The sequence below is a fragment of the Sinocyclocheilus rhinocerous genome, unplaced genomic scaffold (genome assembly GCF_001515625.1).
Source record: "Sinocyclocheilus rhinocerous isolate Xijiao unplaced genomic scaffold, SAMN03320098_v1.1 scaffold853, whole genome shotgun sequence".
In the NCBI taxonomy this organism is placed as follows: Eukaryota; Metazoa; Chordata; class Actinopteri; order Cypriniformes; family Cyprinidae; genus Sinocyclocheilus; species Sinocyclocheilus rhinocerous.
In genome coordinates this window covers 434,731-462,504 of record NW_015627738.1, presented here as the reverse complement: position 1 = coordinate 462,504, position 27,774 = coordinate 434,731, and the positions used below count along the sequence as shown (strand labels likewise).

Genomic DNA, 27,774 nt, shown 5'->3' with positions numbered 1-27,774 from the left:
CACGCTTGAGGAATTCGGCCAATCACAACGCACTGGATAGCTGGCCAGTCAGAGCACACCTCGCTTTTTCAGACCGATGAGCTTTGTAAAAATCGACGCGTTTCAAAAAGGCGGGGCATAGAGGAGAAACAATAATGTACAGTATGTGGAAAATAATGTGTTTTAAACCGCATAAACACATTTCATTACACCAAATACACAAAATAATGTTATTTTTAGCAGCATCATATGACCCCTTTAATTGGCCAAGTTGTTATGCCCACTTGGCCGATTAATATTTTTATTGGCTCATAAGATAATATTATAGATTAATTAGCCTTGTCAATAGATTCCCTAACAGTCTGTTATTACAATTTAAGCACATTTTCATCCTGAATTTTCTTATTACTATAATGCAGAAAACTGTATTCTTATTACTGTTATTTTAGGATCATTAAGTTACCATTATAGTTTTTAATAATGTTTTGAATTAGGTTTTATTTTTATATTTTGTGTTTTCATTTTAATTTTATTTAGTTTTACTAATTTTTTTGTATTTGTCAATTTTAATTATTTTTTATTTTTGTCTGTATAATTTTTTTTATTATTTTTTCATTTCAGTTTTAATTGTAGTTATTTTAGCACTATCAAGTTAAACTAAATGAAAATGAGAAATGTTGCCTTGCCTCTTAAAATGAAATAAATAGCTTTCTAAATCAGCTGAACGCATCTCTCTCGAGGCATTTTTCTGCTTTTTCATCTTAATAGAATAATTTTTAATAGTGGCAGACCAATATGGGGTTGCAAATTTTCCTTGCAAATTTAAGGGGGAAAAAGTGCATTATCAGTTCGCAAAGAGTTTGATTTGATTTCTATTTTGTAAGTATTAAAATAGCAAAATATCACTTAATTGGCCAGGTGGCTATGCCCACTTGGGTAATTAATATTTTTATTAACTCCTAAGATAATATTGTAGATTAATTAGCCTTACATTCCTTGACAATCTGCCACTTTATGACAATTAAGCACATTTTCATTCAGAATTTTCTTATCACTATAATGCAGAAAATTGCGTATGTAATTAATTGCAAATTTAAATGAACATATAAAAAGAGAAGAAACTCCATCATCAGTTTGCAAAGCATTTGATTTTGGAAGGGTTAAAATGGCAAAATATCACTTAATCCATAACCACTTGGCCAAGGATTTTTTTTTTTCATAAGATAATTAACCTTGCCAATAAATTTCTTGACAGTCTGTCAAAAAAAACTATTTTCACTCGAAAATCCCTTGTAAATTTCACAAGCAATTACAAAGAAATGGCGAGTAAAACATTGAATTAAACATGAACACACAGAATTGCAAATTTAAACAAACATATAAAAACAGAAAAAGTGGCAAAGCTTTTGATTTTAAATTGTTAAAGACAAAATATCACTTAATCGGCTGATATTAAGTTAATATTGTAGTTTAAATAACTTTGACAATACTTTCCTTGACAGTCTGTTATGAACACATTTAAATGTTGTTTTGTCATCCTCTGTCATTTTATGAGCAGATCTTTTTGAAATGACAACATGACCATGATTATAGTGTGGTCAGGTAAAGGTGATGTCTACAGCGGTGCACGCTAAATTACACCTTCGCTGGAATTGTTTTTGTGAAACCATCTCGTTACAAAAACAGTGGTGACCGCAGAGGTGTTTTTAGTGCTCTGACATGTTGCTAATTTGCTGTTTGACAGCAAAAGAGGGCATAAATGACTTCCGCATGCAGTCTGAAGCATTATATGATGATATTCATTTTTTAATATGCTTCCAATCATTCAGTCGTGTTAGAAAGAGTGCTTGCTTTGGCCTGGGGTTTCCATGATACATGCATATGGTGCTAAAGATAATACAGACGGTTTAATATGGCCAACGTCCTGCTGTTCGCCTCTCTGTGGATTTGACCAGCCTTCATCCTCCTCTCTGAAAGCCCCGGCCAATTAAAACACATTTATTGTACTTCACTAAGGTAAGCAGTGTCTGTAATGATGGATGATTTTGTAGCCAGAAAACGAGAAAGGATCAGACACCGAACCCCAGAGCTGAGCTTCACACGTCTAGAATCTGAAAAGTAGACTAAAACTTCATTATTACGTTTATTATTAAGTGTGGGTGGGGAAAAATAATATTAAACAATCGAATTCCAGTGGATAAAGTCCCACCCTTCGTTATTTCCCACTGAATATTTAGAAATACGCTTTATTTATAGTGCGTTTACTTTGTGCAGTGCGCTCCATCGCCATCAAATGCTAATTCACTGTCAGCTTCAATCAAACAAATAAGCACAAATGGCAAATTAAACAAACAAGCCAAAAACAAATCATATGCTACTGGTGGGATTCATTTAGGACAGATTTGTCTATCTCCGCTGCGATGCTTCAGTCTGAGCTCATATTCAATGTGGGTTTTATCACGGCGCAAGGCGATGCGCTCCGACTGCTTCCCTTTAACTGCTGCCGACTTCAAGTGTATCATGGCCTGTGGTTGTAACCTGATCAAAGTGGGTTTTTAAGCGAGTCCTCTGTGAACTCCAGGGTTCATCACTGCCAACTGCATGAAATTCTTCTATTGAAGTGATTTGAAATCACACTTTTGTGGCATCATTCAGTTTCAGTCCATATTACCATGTTGGCAAGAGTGTTTAAAAATACCTGAAGTCATCATTCAGTTTCAGTCCATTTTGCATTATGAATTTTAGCACCTATTTTATTTTGCCACAATTATTTGTGGCACGGTGTTAGTACTACTTTACTCAGACAAAACCCACACCAGCATTTTTGTGGCTTGCAAGTCCTGCCTGGTTTTTCTTTCATACTGCAGTTTCAAGAACGATACAGTATGAGCTAGAAAAAGCTCCAGATCTGAAATGCATTGTTGAAATATGGAAATGGCGAATGGTGGCTTTTATATTGCTTGGGTTGCTTTGAGGGAAATTTTCTGACTGTTGTTTTACAACCATTAATTTGACAATAATTTTTTTACAATGTAGAACTAATGATGTAAATGCATAAGTGAGACTTTAAATGCCTCTGAAACCCGTTGCATGTCTATACGCTGTTTTTGAGAGACTTAATTAAGTGTGACGTATTTTGTGTTTTTGCCTTACTATCTGTAATTAGTGGCCATGAGCAGAGAACCGTATGGCCGTGAGCTGTTTGTAATGTCAGTCCCTTTATTATGACACACTGTGTAATTGCTTTTTTGCTATTGTACAAACTCACATACATGCACAAACTGTTGCTGTAACTGCTGTTGTTATTTCTGACATGTTTTTCTTGTTTACTTAATGGTTAGCAAGTTAATATTGTGTTTCAGAAGTCAATACTTTTGACAACAGCAAACAAACTGTTTATTACTGTTCAAAAGTTTGAAATTAATACATTTATTCAGTGAGGATGCATTAAATTGTTCGAAAGCGACGGTAAAGACATTTAAAATGTTACATAAGATTGTAATTCAAATAAATGCTGTTTTTTAACTTCATATTCATCAAATAATCCTGAAAAAACAAAACAATGAATGAAGGTTTCCACAAAAATATGAAGCAGCACATCTGTTTTCAACATTGACAATAATGATAAATGTTTTTTGAGCATAAAATCTGCATATTAGAATTTCTTTAGGATCACATGACACTGAAGACTGGAGTAATGATGCTGAAAATTCAGTTTTGCTACTATAGAAGAAATATTACTATATAAAACAGTTTTTAAAAATTGTAATAATATTTCACAATATTACTGATTATACTATATTTTTGCCGTTGTGAGCATTTTTTATTTTATATAAAAAAAAAAGAAATTAAGAGAATTAAAAAATTTGACCAACCCAAACATTTGAATGGCAGTGTGTATCAAAGACTGTTTTTCTAAAGTATAAATACCATATTTTTGGACATGGACCATGCTAGTTCTATGGAATTCTTTGAAGTTTCTTGGAGCATATTAGATACTTTATACTCTGAAATACTTACAAAGCACCACAGTATTACCATTTGTACCATGACATGAGCTGATACTAACATGGCTGACATTCTCTCCTTTTTATTTTTGAGTTTGCAGCAGGATTTTTTCCCACAATGTTCTTTCATTTATGAAATGACCATTGTGAAATAAATCTTCATTGAAAGGGTCATATAATATCTGGGAGCAAAACACAATCATATTTTATATTCAGGAAAAAGTTGCTGATGGAAAAGCCATTTATGTGTCTTTGTGGGAACGTAATGAGACTGAGTGAATGTAGCACTTTAATTTACTCCCAACAATTAGGTGAACGTCAGCCACTTACTGTAATTAAATACGGCATTAAGATTCAGAGTTGTCGGGAAGCATCGAGTGGCATTCCCAGGCCCACTGTCCTCTCGCAGCATCACTTTCAGCCGTCTAACCGCATTTACAGCGATCCGCTACAGGACCTGGGTGAAACCAAGGACCGTTGACTAGCAACCTGTAGGCATTTGTTTAATTCGGGCTTCTGTCTCCTGGGCTACAGCCTGTATAAAACCCTCTTTGCTTTCAAGGCCCCTCGAATGTTTTCGTAAACTTGGATGGAGACGAGTCGCATTGGAAGCAAACATCAGTAATGAGCTGGCACACAGACTCTCTGGTTAACCAGACTATAATTTGGGGACTGAAAAGAACCTCTCATCACTATTGAGTATTTGTTTACCACAGTTTAACTCTAGTGTTTCTGCACAGAGCCTCTTTCTGAAAGACGCTTTAACTGTTGCTGTTCTGATCTGATTGTACTGGACGTGGAATGATCATATAGTCATATATAGACTTTTCTGTCATTCTTTACATTAAATGTATGTAGTTACTTATGCTATCATCATATAGGCTCTGTTCTAAAACATAGTGAGCCCTCTTGTCTACATAGCCTACATTTAAAGGCAGCATTCTAACTGAAACGGAATATTTTAAGTGATCGATTCAAACTGTAGGGAGCAACTCTTTGTGCAAAGCACACTAGAGACTGAAGTTTGGTGTTAAATGTTGCTAAACTAATGACACGATACTCTAAGCGTTAAAAACAATTTAACACCGTTTGGTATTGAATTCATTCAAAATATTCACTACCTTTCAAAAGTCTGAGGTTAGTAAGATTTTTTAAAATGAATTATTACTTTTATTCAGCAAGGATGCATTAAATTGATCGTAAAAAATGAGTTAAGACATTTATAATGTTACAAAGGGTTTTATATTTCAAATAATTTTAATCAAAAATGACAGGACTAAATTATAAAACCATTATTTTAAATTGCAATAATACTTCACAATATTTCTGTATTTTTTTTTTTTTTTTTAATCAAATAAAGTCTTGGTGAGCATAAGACTTAAACAAAAAACATATAAATGAATATAAATATTCATTTATGGTCCCCCATTTATGGTCATTTATGGTCCCTCAGGCCATTCATTTATGGCCCATTCATTTATGGTCCCTCAGGCCATCCATCTCATGAACACTTGACAATAACTGTGGAACACACACTATTTATACATACACTTATTTATCTAACACACATACTCAGTCTACATTTCAATTTGCTCATAATATACCTGTACATACAACTGATTGTAATATACCTGCACATACAACTGTCAATTTATATATTTTTATTCCTTGTTTACTTGTTCTATTTTTTAATTTTTTATTATCTGTTTTTTTTGTTCTGTCACTGTTATTCTGTTACACTGTGGAAGCTTCTGTCACGAAAACAAATTCCTCGTATGTGTAAACATACCTGGCAATAAAGCTCATTCTGATTCTGATTCTGATAAATATATATATATATATATATATATATATATATACACTTTAATATTTTATTTTAAATAAATATTTATTCTAGTTTTTAAATCTGAATAATTAACATACTTTTTTTCAGCCAAATTAAGGCAACATTGCTTTTCCTTGATAGAGAAAAACAATAAACAGGCATCCTAATAACTATGCTGCCTTTCTAGGATGTCTTAAAATGCTGCCTGTGTAGGCAACTCACTATGTTTTGGAACAGAGCCGGTGAATTTGTTCTGATTCTTCAGTTCAAATAGTGTCTGTAACATGAAGGTAATATCAACAAACAAGACCGATTATATTTGACTTCTAGGTCTGATGGTGCATATTTTTAGCATCTTTTGTAGCAGCTGGCAGCAGTAAATTAAAGAACAATATGCTCTGGAAGCCTTTATTTACTTCATAATGAACTCCCTACAAAACAATGCCAGTAAGCCAACTGCAGTCTCGCCCATTGCATCTTGCAATACTTCTGGGAAAAGGCTCAGAACAATAGAGAGATTCCTGCGCCTATGAAGCTCGCGTTTTTTGAAGTCGAATCAGAATAAGTAGGTGCTATAGATTCTCTGTGTTCTTCTTGCTTGAGGTTTTATGAATGCTGGACTGCTCGAGCGGTAATGATCGATGGCTTGATGTGCGCAAAACAAAAATCCGAGAAGAATGTTTTGCAACCTTCTTATTAAAAGCATACATTGAGGATCGGCATGCTCTCTATAGAAAGAACTTTTGAAATGATTTACGATGCATTCAAACTAGGACGAGACTCCAACCTTGTTTTGATATAAACGGAGAAACTCTTCACTCGACACCCATCAATATTTAAGCATCTTCAAATGACCTTAGCCAAGAATTGTTCGTGCATTTACACGTTTCCTCTCACATTAATTGCGATCATGTTTATTAATAAGAAGCCTTGTTAATATTTAGACGTCGTGAGAATGTCTATTGTTGTCTTTGTCAGCGAAATGCGCTCTGAAGTCCACGGAAAGCTCAGTCACTTTCAAACCTCATTTTTCAGTGGAAAACAACTTCTTTGGAGATTCACCTTTGGATGTCTAATGCATATTTAACAGCGAGGAGGAACATTTTAATAGACAGTGTCAGCCTCGGTGAGGGAGTCTTTCTGATTAATTTTACATAAGGCCTGGCCTTTATACTCCACTGAGTGGCTGTTATTTCCCCAAAGGATTCAGTGATATATCGAAACACCTTTACAAGCGGGGCATACAGGAGAAACAATAATGTTCAGTATGTGGAAAATAATGTGTTTTTTTTACTTTAAACCGCATAAACACATTTCATTACACCAAATACACAAAATAATGTTCTTTTTAGCAGCATCATATGACCCCTTTAAATTCACAAAGTTGTGGCATTAAATGTTCCATGCACTGCAAAAATGGAATATATTTTCAGTGTTTTTGCTTTCCAATGCAACAAGGTAAGCATTGTTAAATCAAGACACATTTACTTGAGATGCAAATCTGAATTCTTGAAAAATTTAACATAAGTGAGCTTATGTTTCAAACAAGAACCAACATGGGGTACGAAAATTTTTTTCCTTTAGAAATTCAGTTGATTTTTCTATGCCCTCTGGTAGATATTTGTTCTTGTTTTAATCATAAACTCACTTCATTTTGATCAATATCACAGAAAACAAGACTTCTGATCTTAAGTCATTTTGCTTCTCAAGTAAATGTATCTTGATTTAAGAATCTTTAGACATTTGCACTGGAAAACAAGACAAAAATACTGAGGAGGGACATCACTTTTTTTGCAGTGAGTTCAGAAGGTATTTGGTTGGAGTAATAAAGACATTAACATTAAGAGAACATTTAGTGTTTCCTTCAGTTTATTTGGTCTCAAAAAAGTCTTAAGTTTACCTTCATAAACCATGCAGAAACCCTGAGTAATATCTGTAAGTGCAGTGGACATGGCCTAAAGACCTTTAAAATCTGTGAGATGACAAAGTGTTTCTTTTGTGGTTTCAAAACACTTGTAACCGAAGCCGAGAACTGGATATTATAGAATCAAACCCGACATGTAAAGAGCCGCTGCATGGCTCCCCGAGTGGATATCCGATACGCTCAGGTGTGTGCGTGGGGTTCTGTAGCGAGTGATTGCTGTGCTCAGATTACCGTGCCAGTTAGAGAGGGCTATTTTGTCCTTTAAAGCTAATGTTTAGATTTCAGCGTGCGTTGTGGCCGTGCGCGTTCTGCACGCTGCTCACACTCACGCGCCGGCTTCCGTAATTAGCCCTGACGCGTTCCCTGGCACGAGAGCACGGGTGTGTTGATTGGCAGGTGCATGACGTCATTTCATCCCTGTTTTTCACCATCACGCTCTCCTGTGGTATTAGTGTTGTTTGAACGTCTCTCTGGGCTTTTGTGGACTTGTTTACATCAGTTAACTCGAATTTTGAATGTTTAAATCTGCAATCACAAATCGCGTTTTGAACACATACGTGTGTTTTTCCAGCATTTTCAGAGCCAGACAGTTCGTCTCCCAGCTCTTCACTTATTGTTTACATATCAAAAATGTACATTTTTAGGGGGAAATAAAGCATTACAAGGGCCTATTTGAAAACACTCCATTTCCCCTGCGGTGAGCAGTGGAGCCACAGTTGGAAAAGGAAGCCAAGGCTGAGGAGGAACGCCAATGCAGCGTGTCTAGTTTTCCTGAGTCTCATTCCGGGCATTTTTACATTCTGTTTTCACTTATAGCTCTTGTGCGTATCGTATTATAAATATTTTAAGTAATGTTCTGGCTTGAGAAAGTTCTGAATTCCTGTCGAGGTTAAATCAATACGGCTGTGGCGAACAGGTAAAGCCTTGTTAAATGCAGTTGCTGGAATCACTTCATTACGGCACAATCAAAACTTATTTGAACATTTCATATTTTACCCTTGAAACCCCCTGAGGCTTCGACTGCAGAAAGCGGGTCGCATGAATCGCCTGATAAATTTAGCAATATTAGAGCATGATTTCTTTTTGAAAGAAAAAGCTGCTTTGGATTGTCAGTGGTCTGTTGTACAGTGTACTTTTTCTCTAGCAGTACTCTTCCTCTATTTGCCAATTGCTCAAAGAGGAAAATAAGAAACTTTTACATCAAAAATGTGCCAGTGTCTGCAAGCGAATGAGTGTTTCTGATGCAAACGTTGTAGTTAAATGTCACTTTGGTGTTATTGATTGATATTTTGTGATGCATCCGTATTTACCTTGCGTTTAGTCCTGCTAAACTCGAATTTCGCATGATCGCAGAGCCAAATTTGTGCCAAAGGAAGCCAAGAAGCTGATTCCGCAAATATAGCATATATATATATATATATATATATATATATAGTGGACTGAAACCACTACTTTTATTTTATTTAGAAATGCAAATGTTTAAATAAGAAATATTTAAGATTCAGTGCTATTTCTAGATGATTCATCAAATGTAAGCAAATTAGTGACATTGATCATGTGAGTTTTTTTGTGCAAAAGGTCTCAAATCATGCTGGATAACATGGATCATCTGGTTTTGTCCATTCCAGCTCATCTTTTCGTGTAAATTGTCATGCAAAAAAAATTATAAAATAAATCAATCACAGTGCTTCTTTCAGCAGCTCTTAAAAAGTCTTATTTCACCCTTCCACAAAAGAAGGCCCTAAACAGGTCTTAAATCAGAGCAGAAAAACTTGTAGGCCTATTCATAAAGTCACCCAAGTGCAACTGCAAAAAAATGAATCTCTTCCTCATTATTTTTATTTTGTTTTCCAATACAAATATCTAAACATCCTTAAATCAAGATACATTACTGCAGATGCAAATTGAATAAATTATGTATTGTTTTGTGAGAAATTGAATAAAATTAAGTTTATGCTTAAAACAAGAATAAAAATCTGTCAATGGAAAATGAAGACTTGTTTTCCTTTTGAATTAAGTAGATTTTTCTGATATATGTTCTTGTTTTAATCACTCTGTTGGAAGTTGTATTTTCAAACTTTGAAGCATTGCTAATACAAAACATTTACATTAGAGACCGTATTGATGTATTGTGTTCATTTCAGTTTACTTAATTTAAATTTACCCACATAAAACCTAAAGAAACTCTGTTTGTAAAGAAAGTGTTGTGTTAAATCAGAAAAGATGCAAAACGGAAGCATTTCACAAGTGTTATTTCCTTATTATTATAACTTTAAAAATGTATTTGTAAAGTACTGTTCTCGAAATCAGAAATCTCTATATTATTCCTCCTTTTCATTGCTGAGATGTTCTGAAAGACGTCTCAAGCTTGCGGTATGAAGGGGCCATTCATTATCGGAGCTGTTTGTCTGGACTCCAGCTCTGTAATCCTCCTCTTTAAATACACTTACATCAACCATTGGCTCCATCCCTCGTACACAATCGACTGCCTATGAATTCAGTATTTTCATGTATATTTCCATCAGTGACTGCTTCAAACGGTGATATATGAGAGGCGCTGGGTTGGCTGGCTATGATTTCAAGATGGTTTGTGGCCACTCTGATGGTTTGTTGACTGGGTTTCCACGTTAACAGAAGTCGGGTCTCTTCGTGTTATGGGACTATTTATTGTTTCCCACTTTGAATGTTTTGTTTGGCTGTGTGAGACTCCATGGTTAAGTGTTTGATTATTTTCTAAGAAGCTCCCTTCAAGTTTGTATGAGACATCAATGCCCCTCTTTGAAGCACGTTGGATACGGTGTGTGGCGCAGGATCTCCATGAGAGAAGTGGCTCTTTTTTTAGAATGGAAATGTCATTCTTGGTGTCCAGATTATGGCGTTTTGATTGCATTTGAAGTCAAATGAAATTAGTTAATTTAAAGTACAGTAAATGCATTTTTTTAGTATTAAGATTATGCATTTCTTTTAAAGAAGTTAGACAATGCTTTTTAAGTAATGTTGAGACTGCATAGAAATGCAATAGAAATATAACATCATTGAGACCATAATCCATGTGTAATCTGAATAAATGTTTAGTGAGATAACTAGTGAAAATAGTTGTTTTAGATTCATTTTTCATTGCAAATGATTGTGCATAACAATTATTGTTTTTAAAAATTAACTTGGCAAAATGCACAATTTAGATTTGAATGTACACAACCTGGTGATCATGTTCTCCAGCATGAATTCGGATGTTTTAAAGTGCACCTTAAGCTTCAGTAGAATCACATGATCAGATTTAGTCAAATTCGTCACCTAGAAATAGTGCAGAATTTAAAATATTTATTTTTCTTTATACATCATAATGTTTTGAAATGTTCAAAATCTCAGAAATCAAGATGTGGTCTGAGACTTTTTAAGGAAAAGCGAACACAGCTATTTGTTCTCCTCTGGTTTCTCTGTTTGCTTTGAGCAGCTCCAGCAGAAATGAACTTCTGCATCAGTGTGTCTCATATCACATTACAACCTCGTCCTCTGAGGAATCAAAGCTCATTTTTCTTTACCATTCAGTCAGTATTCTGTCTAATTATGTTTCCTTTTCTTGTTCATGTCTTTTTTTTTTTCCTGACACACTGTCCGTTATCATTGATTTTGGTCTCTTGAAGCTGTCCGGTCGTGAATGGGTAATTATAGATTTTGAGACAGATTATCGCACGCATTACGTTAGTGACAAACTCGCGTTAAGGAAATGCACATGGTCTGAGAGATGCAGTGATTTGGTTCTAACGTGTCGCACATGGGGTAAATGATTTCAAGCCCTCTGCAGCCAATACAGCGTTATAAAAATGCGTAGATGTCCTTGATGTTGAAGCCAAGATAAATGCAAACTTTTTTCCTCACAAATTAGGTTTTGATGATATAAAACAATGCAGATAAGAAAGCAAAGAGCATAAATCTCTCATTTCATTTGTCTCTCAATGCATATTATTAGATCAACTGATTCCTTTTTAATTTGAGACTTTTTTTTTTACTATAAAATAATTGAGGATTTAAATTTCCAATAAAAAAAAACAAGCCCTCCACCTGGCTATAGATATTGCATTTCATTAATGTTTAACTTTCTTTTGAATAAGCTGGACTGCTCTGACTGCTCGCTCTCTGAGACTTGGTTGACCAGGTCGCGTTTTGTCCATTAATGTTGTTTTTCTAGCGTAAACGAGAGATGTGATTATCAATTAGCTGAATGAAGCCGCTCAATCCAGGCCAGGATATCAGCACTGGCTCTAAATGAGAAGCACATGTCACCTCTGAGCCCAACAACATGCTGCTAATTGATTAGTGACGCTCTACGAAATTTGCCAAGAGCTTGTTTAACATCTGTAAGTGTTGCATGTGATGGCCGTTCGTCACCTGAAGGAGTCTGAGCATCATTAATAATGTTTGAGTTTGTGTAAACGGGGGAATGTGACAAGATGTTTGTGCTGCTGCAGTACGCTCTCATATTTCAGGTTCACATTTGGTGCTGTGTTGAATTTTGATTGGTAATGTGAATCTAAATATCAACTGTAGGACGTATTTCAGCATTTTAGTATCTAGACCACCACTTAGTGCAAGCATCATTATTAGTGTATCCTGCTTTAAGTTTAAGGGTTTATTCTCATTCTAAACAGTTAACCCTGTTTAACTATTAACCCTGTCCTAAACCAAAATATAATATGCAATTATGAATGTAAAATATAATTAAAATCTAGTCTTTAATTTGAATATTGCTAGCTACATATCCCATTCAGTGTCTTTGACTTTTAAAATCTGTAGAAATAAGATGCTTTCGCCTTTCGAGATATTTCTTTAACTTATAGGATATCAAGATTTTTTTTTTTTTCCATTTTGATGCTAGAACAACAATAGGTTATGTTGGACCTCAAAAACTTTTAGAAACCCAGTAAAAAAAAAGCTCCAGTCAATTGCCATTTTATTTCTTTTTGTGTGTTTGAAAAAGCCTAAACTAGGATGAACGCAAATAGAGAGGAAAATCAAAAGGTTTGCATATTTAAGTGCTTTTTAGCTTATAGAGAATTAATAACATGATTTTTCTATTTTGATACTAAAACAAAATAATTTTATATCAGACCTCAAAAACTTTTATAGACCCCTTATGCAGGGTATTTTGGTAAAAATCTCTATTCAATTGGCATTTTATTTCCTTTTGCATGCTTGAAAAAGCCTTGACTGTGCTGAAAACAAATAAATAGGAAAATTATGTTTCAATTAAGCATGTTTGTTTAATTGCTTTTTAACATATATGAATCAAGAAATTGAATGGTTTTTCAGTTTTGATGATAAAACAACAGTATGTTATATTAGATGTCAAAAACTTTTATAGAGCTCTTCATTTTGTTAAAAATCTGTTTAATTTGCATTTTCTTTTCTTTTGCATCTTTCAAAAAGCCTAGACTAAGCTGAACACAAATAAAAAGGAAAATTAAAGGGTTTGCAGGTTGGTTTAAGTGCCTTTTACCTTATAGGGAATCAAGAAATTAAATGTTTTTTTCCATTTTGATGCTAGAACAACAGCTATCTAGTGTCAGTTTGTGCTTTAAATCAAAGCAAGATGTTTGAAATGGATGCTTCCTGATTTTGAAGGTTTGTAATGAAGGTATGTAAGCTCACTGTGTGTATTTTCCTGAATAAGTTAGTATGCAATAATATCAAGCGGTATATTCTAATGTTTTCGGGGTGTGTGAGGTATAACGCGCCTCTGCAGCCTCGTGTTTTAGAGACGCCACCTCGAACGCCTTGATGTGCATCGACAGTGATGACAAAACCATGTAGCTCACGCTGTCTGGCTCCGACTCAATATCCTGCCTCCATATGTTTGTCTAGAAGGGCCTCCGATTACGTCGACATGAGAAACTTGATGAGGAAAATACTGTAAGTACAATCTCTGATCGCTCTGTCAACAGTGTTTTGTATTTTTATTTCCATACGTGCTGTGTGATAAGATCAAGATTTGTTTGGCTTTTACTTGTTAGTATATTTTGAATAGCTGAGGTATTCAAATAGGTTTTGTATAGATTGTGTTTTACATGTGGCTTTTTTGTGTGCTGTATAATGCTGGACTCAATTTACACTCCCAGTTTTGCTCAATGTCAGACCTAAAGACTTTGTTAAAAAGCTCTATTTTATTTCCTTTTGCATGTTTGAAAAAGACTAAACTTAGCTGAACGCAAATAAAAAGCATTGCATGTTTGTTAAAGTGCTTTTCATTCATAAGAATAAATATAAGCTCCCTCGTTAACCATTTATCAATTAGAATTAACCACTGCAAACCCTGCACTATTGCAAGCTTTCCACATCTTGTTCCAATGTAGCTCTGTAAATTGAAACAGAGTGAATGTTTATACATCCAGAAGGGTTTTTCTCTGTCTTTGCCTCGTCGTCCCACATATGTGTTCTTAACTTACACAAACAAGTCAGCATCTCGCATGCACGCGAACCCAAACACGCCGACTTTTAACGTTCCCGTGCGCGTGCGCCGTCGGTTATCGACCCGCTCGACTTCTGTGTGACCCGCCACTGAACCGCAGTGAAACGCGTGCGCCGTCGGTTATCGACCCGCTCGACTTCTGCTTCCCCCGCCACTGAACCGCAGTGAAATGAAAATAATTTTTCACAGCACTCACCCCAGAAAAAGTTCTGCTGACACGGAGTCACCGAGCTGAAAAGACTGTTAGACGCCATAGCCACACGTGGATCTCCTCGGCTCTCTCCTCCTCTGGAGGTCGTGGTGACCCTTGAAGTCCTAAACTGGGAGCACAAATCATATCAAGGCATCTGAATGCAAGCGGCGACAAACAAACAAAAGCAGCCGGCGCACGGCCATGTGTTTCCCAAAACGTTCAGGCACAGATATCAACGGCATATACGAGTGTGGTTAGAGCGTACTTACTGACTTGTTGGGTCTCTGTGACTGGGGTTGACCCACTCGGATTAACCATTTACGCCCCAGTGGCTCCCTCCTGTCGTCCTGGGGAAATCTTGTGCACCGCACTTGTGGTTCTGTGGTTGTTTGTGAGGGGAATGAGACATTCTCGCAATCCAAAAACGTGTAAGCTTTAAAACACTTCTTTCCCCTCCTGATGGGCTGTTACTGGAGAGGCTGGGTCATGTGTTTGGTGACATCAGAGCAGCGGAGAGGGTTCAGCCCTCTTGTCAGTGGTCCTGCGTTTCCTACTCACATCCAGCGGGATGCAACCTCAGCTCCTGTCAGTCCAAAAGGAAGGGGCTGGGATTTTCAGGCAACTCCGTTTCTGTCTTTCAGCCTCTCCACGTCCCGGTCTCATTCCTGTGCTTGTTAACTCTCTGTGGTGCGTTTAGTCCCACGCGGGTGCTGTTTAGGCTCCAGGTGTGTCTCAGCGTAAGTTACATAATTGGCTCTTTGAGAAATGACAGTCGCTGCATTGGCTCTTGGATCACATCTGGCTCTCGTGACGCCCCACGGCACCTTAACAAGCGCATTAGCGACCGTGATTCATCCGTCTGTTTTGCGCGGCTCACAGGTTTGGATTTTGGCACACGGTCAGAGCGCGCTCCTCAGGTGTTTGTGTAAGCGCGGAAAAACATGTGCTTCTGCAGTGCTCACACTCTCTCTCTCTCTCTCTCTCTCCTGTTTCGGGGTCATGTTAGGTGCTACACTGAATTTTGTGTGTTCATGTGACTTTAAAATCAAAATTACACTTCCTAGTATTTAAACCAACACTTAAGTTAAAGGAGGGGCTGAGCCACAGACCAGAATGTCACTTGAGAGTGATCGCTTTTGATTTGGACCAGCAAGTAGGCACCTTAGAACAGCTTAGAACTGCAACTTAGAACAGCCTAGCAACCACTCAGAACAGTCAGCCTGGCAACATTAGAACAGCCTAGCAACCTTAGAACTGCAACTTAGAACAGCCTAGCAACCACTCAGAACAAACAGCCTGGCAACATTAGAACGCAACTTACAACAGCCTAGCAAACTCTCAGAACAGTCAGCCTGGCAACATTAGAACAGCTTAGAACAGCCTAGCAACCTTAGAATAGTTTAGAACAATCTAGAAACCATAGAACTGCAACTTAGAACAGCCTACCAATCTTAGAACAGCAACTCAGAACAGCCTAGCAACCTTACAACAGCTTATCAACCACTCAGGACTGTCTAGCAACCACTCAGAACAGCCTAACAACCACTCAGAACAACCTAGCAACTATTCAGAACATCATAGTAGCCACTCAAAAAAGCCAAACAACCACGTAAAACAGCCTAGCAACCACTCAGAACAGCCTAAAAACCACTCAAAACAGCCTAGCAACCACTCAGAACAACCTAGCAACTATTCAGAACATCATAATAGCCACTCAGAAAAGCCCAACAACCACGTAGAACACCCTGGTAACCACTCAGCAACAATTTATTACACCCTAACAATGACTCAAAACAACCTAGCAACCATTCAAATCAGCCTAGCAACCACTCAGGACAACCTATAAGCCACCCACAACACTATCGAATCCACTCAGAACAGCATAGCAACCATCAGTTTAGGAACCACTTTGAACTAGGGCTGTGCGATTAATCGAAATCGAATCGAATCGCTATTTGAGACGTTGCGATTTCCTAATCGCCTGCGATGTGGACGCGATATTACTCTGTTCCAGAGCATATGCATGACTGCCAGCCTTGAGTTGCAGTCTTACTTGCCCTGGGCAAGAGTGAGCGCACCTCCGTTCTCTCCAATCAGCACTGCTCTAGCCAACTGCGTAAACATCCACCATAAAAAAAAAATAAACGGAAAGCGGGACGGGAGAAAGACAGAGTGGGATTATGGCGTCTACTGGGTCAGATCAATAGTTAAGCAAATTAAAACTAAAGAAAACCGTATGCAACTTAAGCTTCGAAATGACAGACAACGAACAAAAAATGTAATTTGCAAGAGCTGCGTCACAGCGCATATCAAAAGCTCCCGTATAGGTTCTGTTTTCAGTACTGGAGAATAAAAGATACATTCTTAGATGTTTTTGTTAGTACGTGAACGTTATCTTACACATTTTATCTCCCCAACAGATTAATTTGAAATAAGTTTATAATGCATGTTGGCTATTCCCAATTCAGAAGAGCGCACACACAGCCTGTGTCTGTGAATGCTTCTCATACTCGCTCCTCTCTGCCCCACGCAGCGCGAATCCCGCACTCACGCAGGCTGTCTCGTAATGCTTATCTGTCAAAAAAATCGCAATTTGATATTTCCCCCAAATCGCACAGCCCTACTTTGAACATTCTAGAAAACACTCTGATTAGCCTAAGAACCACTTAGAACACCCTAACAACCACTCAGAACAGCCTAGCAACCACCAACAATACCCTAGCATCCATCTATGAAAGCTTAGTATCATGGTGGGAAGTTTGCACTTGTCTGTTCTTCAGAAACTGTAAAGATCTCCTGATGTTTCTCCTAGACTGCTTATATTATGGGATGGTGGTGCGTATGAAAATAATGAAAATCTCAGCTCAGAGGATGTGCTGTGGTCTTGACAGGAAATGTTTCGCCCACAGCAGAGCAGACCGTTCGTTCCCTAAACGTCTGAGAACGTCTGATTAGACAAGCACTTTATTGCGCTTAGTAAGTTAAGCTAGAAACATGTAGCCGTACAATTTAGAAGATGAAATTCTGTCATCATTTACTCACCCTCAAACTGTATGAGTTTCTTTCTTCTGTTAAACATGAAAGGAGATACTTTGAAGAATGTTGGTAACCAAACAGTTGACGGTAGCCATTGACTTCCATAGTAAGGAAAAAAATACTATGGAAGTCAATGGCTACCGGCAACAGAAGAAAGAAACTCGTACAGGTTTGGAATAACAGGAGAGTGAGTAATTGGGTGAATTTTCCCTTTAAACTTAAAAAACTGTGCTGGTATAGCATTGCGTCATTCATATTTAAATTTTAATTTTAATTGATTCATTGTCATTCTTTTGTGCGTTAATGAGTCTATTAACCATTAACACCATTACATTGTGCTATTACCACCCACATAAATCTGGTGATAAACAAAGGTTTATTTTAATGTGATGTTTGTGTATATTTCTTAATGATAATGACATTAACTCTTGCGTGGAAGAACTGCCTGGTCTAAAATGGTTGTTGTTTAGTCATATTTTGCATGCTTGCGTGAATTGTGATCAGTTATATGATTTGTGTAGTTCCTTTAGTGACTCGGATGCTGAAACAACAGACAGCGCGTGCAAATAAATGCTTTTATTTGACAGTGCATTCTTAGCAAATGTTTTTCCGTTATGAATTTTCAACCACACAATTTAGTGAGTTTAATGATTGATTTAATTGTAATATATTTTATTCATGCAAATTTTCTTTTTTGGCAGTTTGTAATTAGATATAGAAAAATGTTGCTTGTGACTTCATTGGATCCATTGCAATTTGATTTGATTTTTCATTTGAAAAGATGTTTATTTTATTATTTTAATTTTATGTTTTATTTATTTAATTTAATTACATTTTTTGTTTTATTTTAATATTTTATTTTATATGAAAACCATACATTGATTAATCTTTTTCAGTATGAGCAAGATTGTGTATTAAGAAAGTAAATAGGATTTTCAATTAATTTTATTTTATTTATTTATTTTTTGTTTTATAGGCTGATTATATTTATATTTTATTGAAGTACCATGCACCAATTAATTGTTCACATTGATCAGTGCATGATTTGTAACGCGTTTTACCTCTGTAATGTGCTATTACCAAAAGAAACAGGATATTCAATAAGAAAAAAATGTCAAACTTTTTTTTGTAAAGTTGTTTTAGAGGCAGAATTTTTATTTTAGTTTATTTTATTGTATTTCATTTTATTTGATAAGTAAGTACAGAGGGTATTCAGTGAACCGAAAAATGTAAAATAATTTCATTTGCACAACTTGTTTTAAAGGCAGGATTTGTATTACTTTACTTTACTTTACTACCATGCACTGATTAATTGTTCACAGTAAGAGCAATAGTGTGAATTAAGAAAGTTAATGTGATTTGTGTAGTTCCTTTAGTAATTCAGATGCTGAAACAACACAGACAGCATGTGCAAATAAATGCTAGCAGGAGCGCAGTCCATTCTAAATCAATGTATTTCCATTTCTCATTTTCCACCTCAGATTTTAGTGATTTTTCACACTGGAAGGTCAAATGAGAAACTCCTGACTGCACATTCTGCTAATTATAGCCGCTCACGAGACAGACTGTATTTTCATTCATGCCGTTGACTTTCTGCTGTCTCTGAACACGTCAGGGTCGCTGCGAATATCTGCTCTTTGTCGGCCGAGCGCTGGTGGTCTTCTGCAAGCATGGCTTCACTGTGGTCCTTGTGTGTGTGTGCCCTTCTTAGGCCCGGCTTTAGCTTGGCCCGCTTCAGTCTACTCTGGACCACACAGGCATAAACAGGGCATTAGATGCTAGAACATTATTCCTGGCTGCCGTAGGAAGTGTGCACTAATGCTTCCAGGAGACGTTACACCCCTGCACCATTTCACACATTCTTAAATTAGAGCGGTTATGAGTTTACTGTTGAAAGCCACGCTCTATAGATGGAATTAAACGATGTTAGAGGTTACGTTTGTTAGTTTAAATTCAGTCAGTGGCATCAGTTTGAAATTGTCAATCGGGCACTGTCGTACAGATAGATGTTTCTCGGTTTTCTCATCACATGTGAATACGTTGTACCAATACAATGTGTGTTTTTTGCAATAACCTCTTTTTCCCCCAAACTTTTCATCTTATTATTTTCTGTCACAAGGAATTGAATCTCCAAAATGTTTAATATACTGTATATTTTTTTCAAACAGGTTAAAGCAGAATCTAGATGTGAAACTTAAATTTTAAATTAATCTTTTAGAAGCTTTATTTTATTTCCGTATATTATTTGCAATTAAAGTACATATTTTATTTAAGCATTTAATTATATAAACGAAAATGATGGTGTATAAAATTGATTTTAAAATAGAAAATTAGACGACAAAGAATTAACTTGACGGAGCTCAAACTCAAAACACACGGTAGCAACAAACAGTTCATGTGTAATTTATTTTATGAATACAAATTTTATTTTTTGACAGTTTGCAATCAGATATGGAAAAATGACTTCATTGGATCCATTGCAATTCAATTGTGTGGTTATGATATAATCTATTTTTATGATATTATTGGTGGGATTTTTTTACCTTGCCTGTTTTGTCTTGGTTACATCAGCAGAAATGTCATTTCAGGGAGAGAAATATTTTTATTTTTGTTTCTTTTTATTTTATTTATTTTATTAATTAATTCATTTATTTAATGTCTTTATTATAAAGTTAAAAATTGCAATGTTCCCCCAAATTGGCTTGAAAATAGCCATAATGTTTTTAGAGTAATTACTTAATTATTTATTCATTCATTCATTGCTTTAGACAAATCTCAGTTGTCTATTTTTTAAATAATGTACTGATTAATTGTGCAGAATAAGATGAGGAGTATTCATTCAAATGGTAAATAGTGCTTATGGTGTCTGTACTTTTGTTTAATGTTTTTGATTTTTAATCTTTTTTTGCAACCCAAGCAGTTTGTTTTTTAGTGCACAGACATCTTTTACATTCTCACAAAATATAATTCCATAATTTACGGTCTCTATGATGTTTTTGTGAGTGTTGACTGCCAAATTGACCTGTTGATGTGAAACACTGTGGATTCTTGTTGCCAAAGGTCAGGACGAGTTAAACCGCAGCTGGGATCTGAACTGCTGCTTACGCATTCAGCACATCGCAGAACTCTGGGACACGACAAGATCACGCTTGGCAGGTCTCGCCAACCCCAGTGGCTTTCGCTTGCGGCATGGGCACATCGTGAGAATGGCAATTAAAGGAGAAGAACCTGTTATTTCTGACAATTATCACAAGTCTGCTTGCCTGGTGAACTGGCACTTTGAGCGCTGAGTGACGTTTGAAGAGGCCGTGACTCATCACTGTCACACATGCATGCTGTCTAACATGACGTCACATGTGGCGGAACATGTCACACTGGCATTTAAGCCTTCATTTGACAACTAGTCATTTTATTCAGTTTTTCTCAGCAGCCGAAAAGGTTTACCAGCAACACTTGTTGATTGGAGAGCTTAAACTTTTATTTCACACATTTTGGACACACAATCCACCACAATGTTTATTTATTTATTTTATTTTTTTGCTGCTATTAGATTAATATATTTTTATATATAAAACATTATTTATATATTATATATAAATATATGCAATATTTAACTTTGAGACGTGAGCATATGTGGGCTTTATTTGTACAGTTAAAGTTATTTTTACATTTAGTTTTGAGCTTTTGCTAAGCATTTAAGCGAAACAGTCTCTCTGTCTATAGACACACGTGGCTCATAGACAAAACAGCCTCAAAACTCTCTTGTTCTCTTTATTAATGTGCTTTTGTGCCGCTATTGTCTGTTTTCAGACAGGAAAACCCATAAAATACTTAAAAAGCTGCAGATGCATTTTGATAAATTGGATTTTAAAATATAGAGATGAGAAAATTCTAGAAAATGCGAAAATAAATAAGCCAACTAGATTACATCTTAGATCTTAAGTATGCATTGTTTTTATTTATTTGTTTGTTTGTTTGCTTTTTGCAGCTTCACAATCTCAGGTTATTGTAATTTGTGTCGAGCATGCATTAGATTAATTCTAAACCTTTTGAAAATCTTGAAATACTTATCATTAATGTCACTCTTAAGTATAAAACCACTTTTCATTCATTGCACTGATTTAGAAATTATCTTTGAGACAAATGCATGTTGAACACAAACAAAACGGTGTTTTTGATGTCTAATGAGCTTCCAAATGTTTCCTGTGCTCAGTTGTGGTAATGAGCTTAAAAAGGATGTAAGGAAATGATGCAAATCACATTAGCCTCCAAAAAATATTTAAGAAAGCATTACAGTCTTAATGCTGTTTATATCTGAATTAGATCCTTGGCTTTGCTGTTGCTGTCTGGTGCCATGTGTCTATTTTAGCGCTGATTTTAGTTTGATAAACAGTTCCTTCATAACTTCTGTTATGTCTAAAATGGTCAAGCATTGCTTTGTTGTGCAATATCCTGATCTTGTGAATCATCATTTTAATTACATGAATTTAAACAAAGAAGATTTCCTGAATAGTTGATTTTCTCTCATAAAGAAAATGTCATTCAGGTTTGCTTTTGTTTCTTCATCATTTTGATTTCCTTATGAAACAGTTTGTGTTGTCTAATATCAACCGGGAGTCTGGTTTATTTTTCGGTTTAGTGTTATTTTGACACCTCTGCTGCTGTTTGCGTTCTTGAAGCTGTTTTAAGTGCAGTGACTGGTGTGTTTTGTCTTTGTGAAGCGTGATGACATTATTGCAGTGTTTTCCCCGTGTGCTCCTATAAGGTCATGAAACATGACCGCAAATAAAGACTGGTCATAGTAGAAGAGTTACTCCTCTGAGAGAAATGTTTCATCTCAAGCGTTTTTGCAAATCAGACCGGACAGAGAGAAGCTCACTGGATTAGACTGTAGTGCACGACATTCTGTTTCTATCTACTAGTTAGACTGTACTTGAGTTTGACATTCAGATTGTACTTTCATGCTGGAAGTGACTGGAAGTTTGAGGTCAACATGAAGCGCTGTTTGTAACCCATTTTACCTCTGTAATGTGGCTATTACCAAAAGAAACAGGGCATTGAATGAGGAAAAATGTCAAACTTTATCATTTGAAAAGTTGTTTTAAAGGCAGAATTGTTATTTTATTTTATTTTATTTTAGAAAATAAATGGGATATTCAGTAAGAAAAAATATCAAACTTATTCATTTGGAAAGTTCGTTTAAAGTCAGGATTTTATTATTTTTATTTTATTTTATTTTAGAAAATAAATGTGATATTCAGTGTGAAAAAGAGGTCAAACTTTTTCGTTTGGAATGTTCGTTTAAAGTCAGGATTTTATTATTTTATTTTATTAACATTTTGATTAATCATTCACAGTGTGAGTTTTACACAGTACAGTAAGATTATGTATTGTGAAAGTAAAAAAATAGGGGTGTAAGAAAATATAGATGATATCGTGAGTATCGCGATATTTTGTTTGGCGATACCGTATCGATTCTCAAAAACGGAATATCGATATTTAAAAAAAAAAATCATACAAGATTCATGGCAGTTGTTTAGTTTTGAGTTTATATCCCGACCGCTAGATAGCAGTCTTCATCTCTGAACTTAAACAGTGACAGGAAATACTAGCATTAGGGCACGCCACTAATGTTAGCGTTAATATAGTTTGCTGCGAGTAATGGAGGATGACAGAATTGTTCCAGTTCCCGTTTCGGTGTACAAAGCTGAAGTGTGGCATCATTTAGGCTTTTAACGTCCACTGCAGGACCGTGGTGCTTGCCGCGTCCCGTGTGAAGAGCCTTTGCGCGGGGCACGGCGGGCGGTAGGGTCGCCGCGCAGCTGCACCTTTCTCTCGTGGTGGGGGCGTTTTGTGCAGTTGGGGTGGTGCTCACGTTGCGGTCTCTGCGATTCCACGTGGAACATAAATACAAACTGAAAAACGTGTGAAATCCAAGTGGAAAGGTTCTGAGAATGTTTAACATCTGTTTTTATTTTATTGTTGTAAAATTGTTTTGTTTTCTTTAGAAATCCTCCAAGCACTTTATTTTTCATTGATATTAAGCAGATGTAATTCTTTTGTTCAGATCAAAATGTTATGACATTGTATGTTACAATTGTAAACTTAAAATGTGAACCTTTAAAGGGGTCATTTGATGCTGCTAAAAATAACATAAAGCAGGGTCTAAAAAAATATATGGTCTTTTTATAAAATACATACATTTAACTAAAGGATCCTGCAAGCACTTAAATTTTTCCCCTTTGACTCGTACTGCACAAAAAGTGGTTCAATAACGTTAAATGTTACAGGGACTGATTATTGCAAATGCAGATCCCACTGTGTTCTGGTTAAATAATTTTTATTTATTTTATTTATTTATTGCTAAGGTTTGCATATGGTGGTGTGTTCTTTATGACAGCTTTCCTAAAAATATGTCCTATTCCTAAAATAAGAAATATCCCAATATATCGCCTTGCTTACAGTATCGCAACATATCGTAACGCAACCCCTGTATCGTGATACGTATCGTATCGCCAGATTCTTGCCAATACACAGCCCTAGTAAAAAATTTAAATTTTTTGCTTTTGAAAAGTTGTTTTCTTTTTCTTTTCTTTTCTTTTAGTTTATTGAACTAACATGCACTGAGTCATTCACAGTAAGAGCAAAATTGTGTATTAATAAAGTAAAAGCGGTTAATTTTGGTTTCATGTTGAATTTGAACAGATAATGCCATCAGGACTGTATACATAGAACTGTATATAGACCTCGATGTACTTTCCTCTTTATAATGAATTGCAATAAAATTCTGTCCTTATAATGATCTTTTTTTGTCTTAAACTCATGCCAAAGAGTTCATGCCACTGCTTTAGGCGAATCCCAGTTGTAAGATGATTATTTAGCGAGCCCATGTGCCGCTGCTTTATGAGGTTTTGAGACACTGCGCTCTGGAGTACAGTAGATCTGCTCTATTTGCCGTGTCTCTGTAGCAGCGGTTTGAGCTAATACGATACAGAGGCTTGTATTAACATGTGGTAGCGTTCAGAGGGACCACACTTCAGTCTAATTCAGCTCTCCCTTCCTCTTACAGCAGGGTCTGGGAGCACTTCAAGGTTTCTGGCTGGTCTCTCATCATTTTCAGAGGCTGTGTTCCTGGCAGCTCTTCCTCATGTGTGTGATGCCAAAAACATTCATTTCTAAATGAGAGTGGATAGTGGCCTTTGCAGATAGTGGCTAAACACTGGACAGTCAGGTACTGCCGCTCACATGAAGTCACTATGGGCTTTTTTTTGGAGGTTTTGTATTAAGGTTAGGTTTACTTTTGTATTGTAAGTTAAAAATAAATTTTTATATTTCCACTTTAGCCTTTCTTATATCCTGCCTTTTACAGCAAATCAACTAATTATGATTACGACCATACACTGTATATTTATTAGCTATGATAGGAATCATTCAGTGACCTTAAAACCTTTTTTTTCTTTTCTTTTCAAATGTTTTTTTTAAAGCAGATAATAATAAAATGCCTGTTTTTCCCCTTATATATTTTTATTTGCTTAACAGAAAAAAACTGTAATATTGTGAAATATTATTACAATTTAAAATAAGTGTTTTCTTTTTTAATATACTTTAAAATATAATTTATTCCTGTGATGCAAAGCTGAATTTTCCGCATCATTACTCCAGTCTTTAGTGTCATGATCTTTCAGAAATCATTTAGAAATCATTCTGATATGCTTTATTATCAGTTTGATTTATTATCAGTGTTGGAAAAAGTTGCACTGCTTAATATTTTTTGTAACCTGTGATACTTTTTTTCAGGATTCTTTGATAAATAAAAAGTTAATAGCAATACAAGTCTTCACTATCATTTTAAAAAAAATATCAGTTTAACATCCTTGCTGAATAAAAGTATTAATGTCTTTCTAAAAAATACACTTTTGAACTGTAGTGTATATTGTTACAAAGGATTTCTATTTTAAATAGATCTTATCTTTTGGTTAGGCCGATGTTGGCAAGAAGATAATGTCAAGTTTTGTGTTTTTCCATTTTCCCATTTTTTTATTATCAATAACATTTGAATTAAATTTAATGTTAATTTAAAAATCATAAATATTTTCATCTTATTTTTTCTGATTTAAAGTGTAGTGCTATTGTTTTTACGCCAGCTTTCACAAGTAATAATAGCCTACACTTTAAACGCTTTTCTGTCGGATTTTCCTTTTAATAGATAATATTCTAGTTCCAAACTTTGAATATGAATTCAAATCAACAACAAAAATCATGCAATCAACCATAATCAGTAATTGACCATATTGTATCCGACAAAACTTCCACATCAGTGTATCCGTACTTGCAGATGCAAAGGCCAAACTGCCCGGTGTGACTTTGGTCAGAATCTGGGCAGGCAGGGTGTGTAAATTCATGACTTTCCTCGCTAGTCATATTTGCATATTGTGAGTAGTTAACAGAATTCAAATCAGTGGTGCAACTGGTCATCGCTCGGGCCAAAATTCAATATGAATTGTATTCAAACCAGCATTCAAATGACCTGAAACACAACGCTGCTGTTAAGACTGAACAGTGACAAGATAAATGATCTTCACAACTGAATTGATTGGGTTTTAACTAAATGCACAATGAAGGTTATTGTCTTTGATGTTTCCAAACATACTTAAGAAACATACTGATGTTACGATTAAAGCTCTCAGTAACCATAATAAATATGACTGTACAGTTACTTAAACATGTATCAAATGTCAAAAGACAAAACGACGACTGTATTTGATTTGGAATTATGGATGTATTTTTAATGGACATGGAGAGACGGCCAGCGCTGAATGTTTGGGAGCTGCTGGCAGACGCTAATGGATTTTCGTCTCTTCGCTGATTTCCAGCAGTGTAAACTGAATCACATGAAAGCCCTCGCCATCATGCATACGTTTTCCAGGATCACTCATGCTCCGGAAAGGACGGACGTTGGAGAATGTGTCTGATTGAAGAGAGATAATTTAGTATTCGAGTGTGTGAAGCACTAAACACACGGTGCATGCGATGGGTGTGTTTCTGCTGCGTATCTGATGACTTGATGTTTTTTACATCAGTGTTTGTCTGGACTGATCTCTTGTTTGAGTTCAGTGACTTAACGCTCTCTGATGTTTTCTGGAAACATTTGCCATTTAGTTTTGATATCACCTCTGTGTGTCCAGAGAGGTATTCCTGTTTTCCTGAGCGTTAGATCTCTAATCACTGTTTTTATGAGTATATTGAGTCCTGTCTGGCTGCCGTACAATGAACACATCCCTTTTACCTACCCAAAAAGACAGTTTGTGTCCAATAATATCCAGTTTTATCAGATTAATCAGACGTGCACTTGGGGTTCTTTGGGTGTGTGAGTGATGGAGTTGTTATCTGTGACTCAGTGGAGTGTGAGCAGCAATATCTCATATCGAGCACTGAGTTCTGTTGATGTAATGAAGACGTTTGCACATTATTCTGATGAACTGTCAATATGAACTAGATTTTTTTTTGTTTTTGAGGAAAGTGTGACTGGTGTTTGACCATGCAAAAGTTACCTGTGATTCTAGAGTGTTCTGGCTGGTTTTCAGGGCGTTGCAATTAGGGGTGGGAATCACCAGAGGCCTCACGATACGATATTATCACGATACTTGTGTCACGATACACTATTACTGCGATTTTAAATATATTGCGATATTCTGCGATATATTGCAATTTATTACCTTTTTCCAACTTCAAATTATGTCCCCAAAGGAAAACTTTGACAACATCTCACTTAAGTTTTATTGTTGCAGTGCAAAATGGGATTGTCAAGCAGACAAACTGACCAACACTTTCATGAAAACCTGTCATAAATGTATGCACCTGGCACAAATAATTTTGTAAGACTTTTTAAATTTAACTAAATTTTAATGATACTGAATTTTAAAAGACACAAGCCAATAAAATAACCACACTTTTGCTGAAAGTAACACAATAAAAATGGACAGAATGTAATATTGGTAACACTTTACAATAAGGTTCATTAGTTAACATTAGTTAACTACTTTAGATAATGAACTAAGAATGAACAATAGTCCTTCAGCATTTATTAATCTTAGTTCATGTTAATTTCAACATTTACTAATGCATTAGAACTGCATAGAAATTTCCTGTCAGCGTGTTATTTGAGCGGACTTTGCTTTTCAGATGAGCATGAGCGGTACACGAGCGGAATGCACATTCATAGATCGGAATATTGAGTGGAGCGTCAAACCGCGCAGTGACGAGGAGTGAAACATGCGCGCTGAACACTGCGGGTTCAATTAATATTATTATATGTAGCCTATATTTTCGGTGCATCCCTACTTA

General features: G+C 35.9%; 2 protein-coding genes across 5 annotated transcripts in view; one reads left to right on the top strand and one right to left on the bottom strand.

The window, feature by feature from the left end:
- Positions 1 to 14,494, bottom strand: part of LOC107733444 (runt-related transcription factor 2-like) — a 65,488-nt gene extending 50,994 nt beyond the window's left edge. The window contains exon 1 of the mRNA XM_016545062.1: positions 14,398 to 14,494. Within this exon, the coding sequence (XP_016400548.1) occupies positions 14,398 to 14,455 (58 nt within the window). The 5' untranslated portion in view covers positions 14,456 to 14,494. The remainder of the gene's footprint in view (positions 1 to 14,397) is intronic.
- The window catches only part of supt3h (SPT3 homolog, SAGA and STAGA complex component), a 139,788-nt gene that overhangs the window by 12,203 nt on the left and 99,811 nt on the right, over positions 1 to 27,774 (top strand). The window lies entirely within an intron of this gene.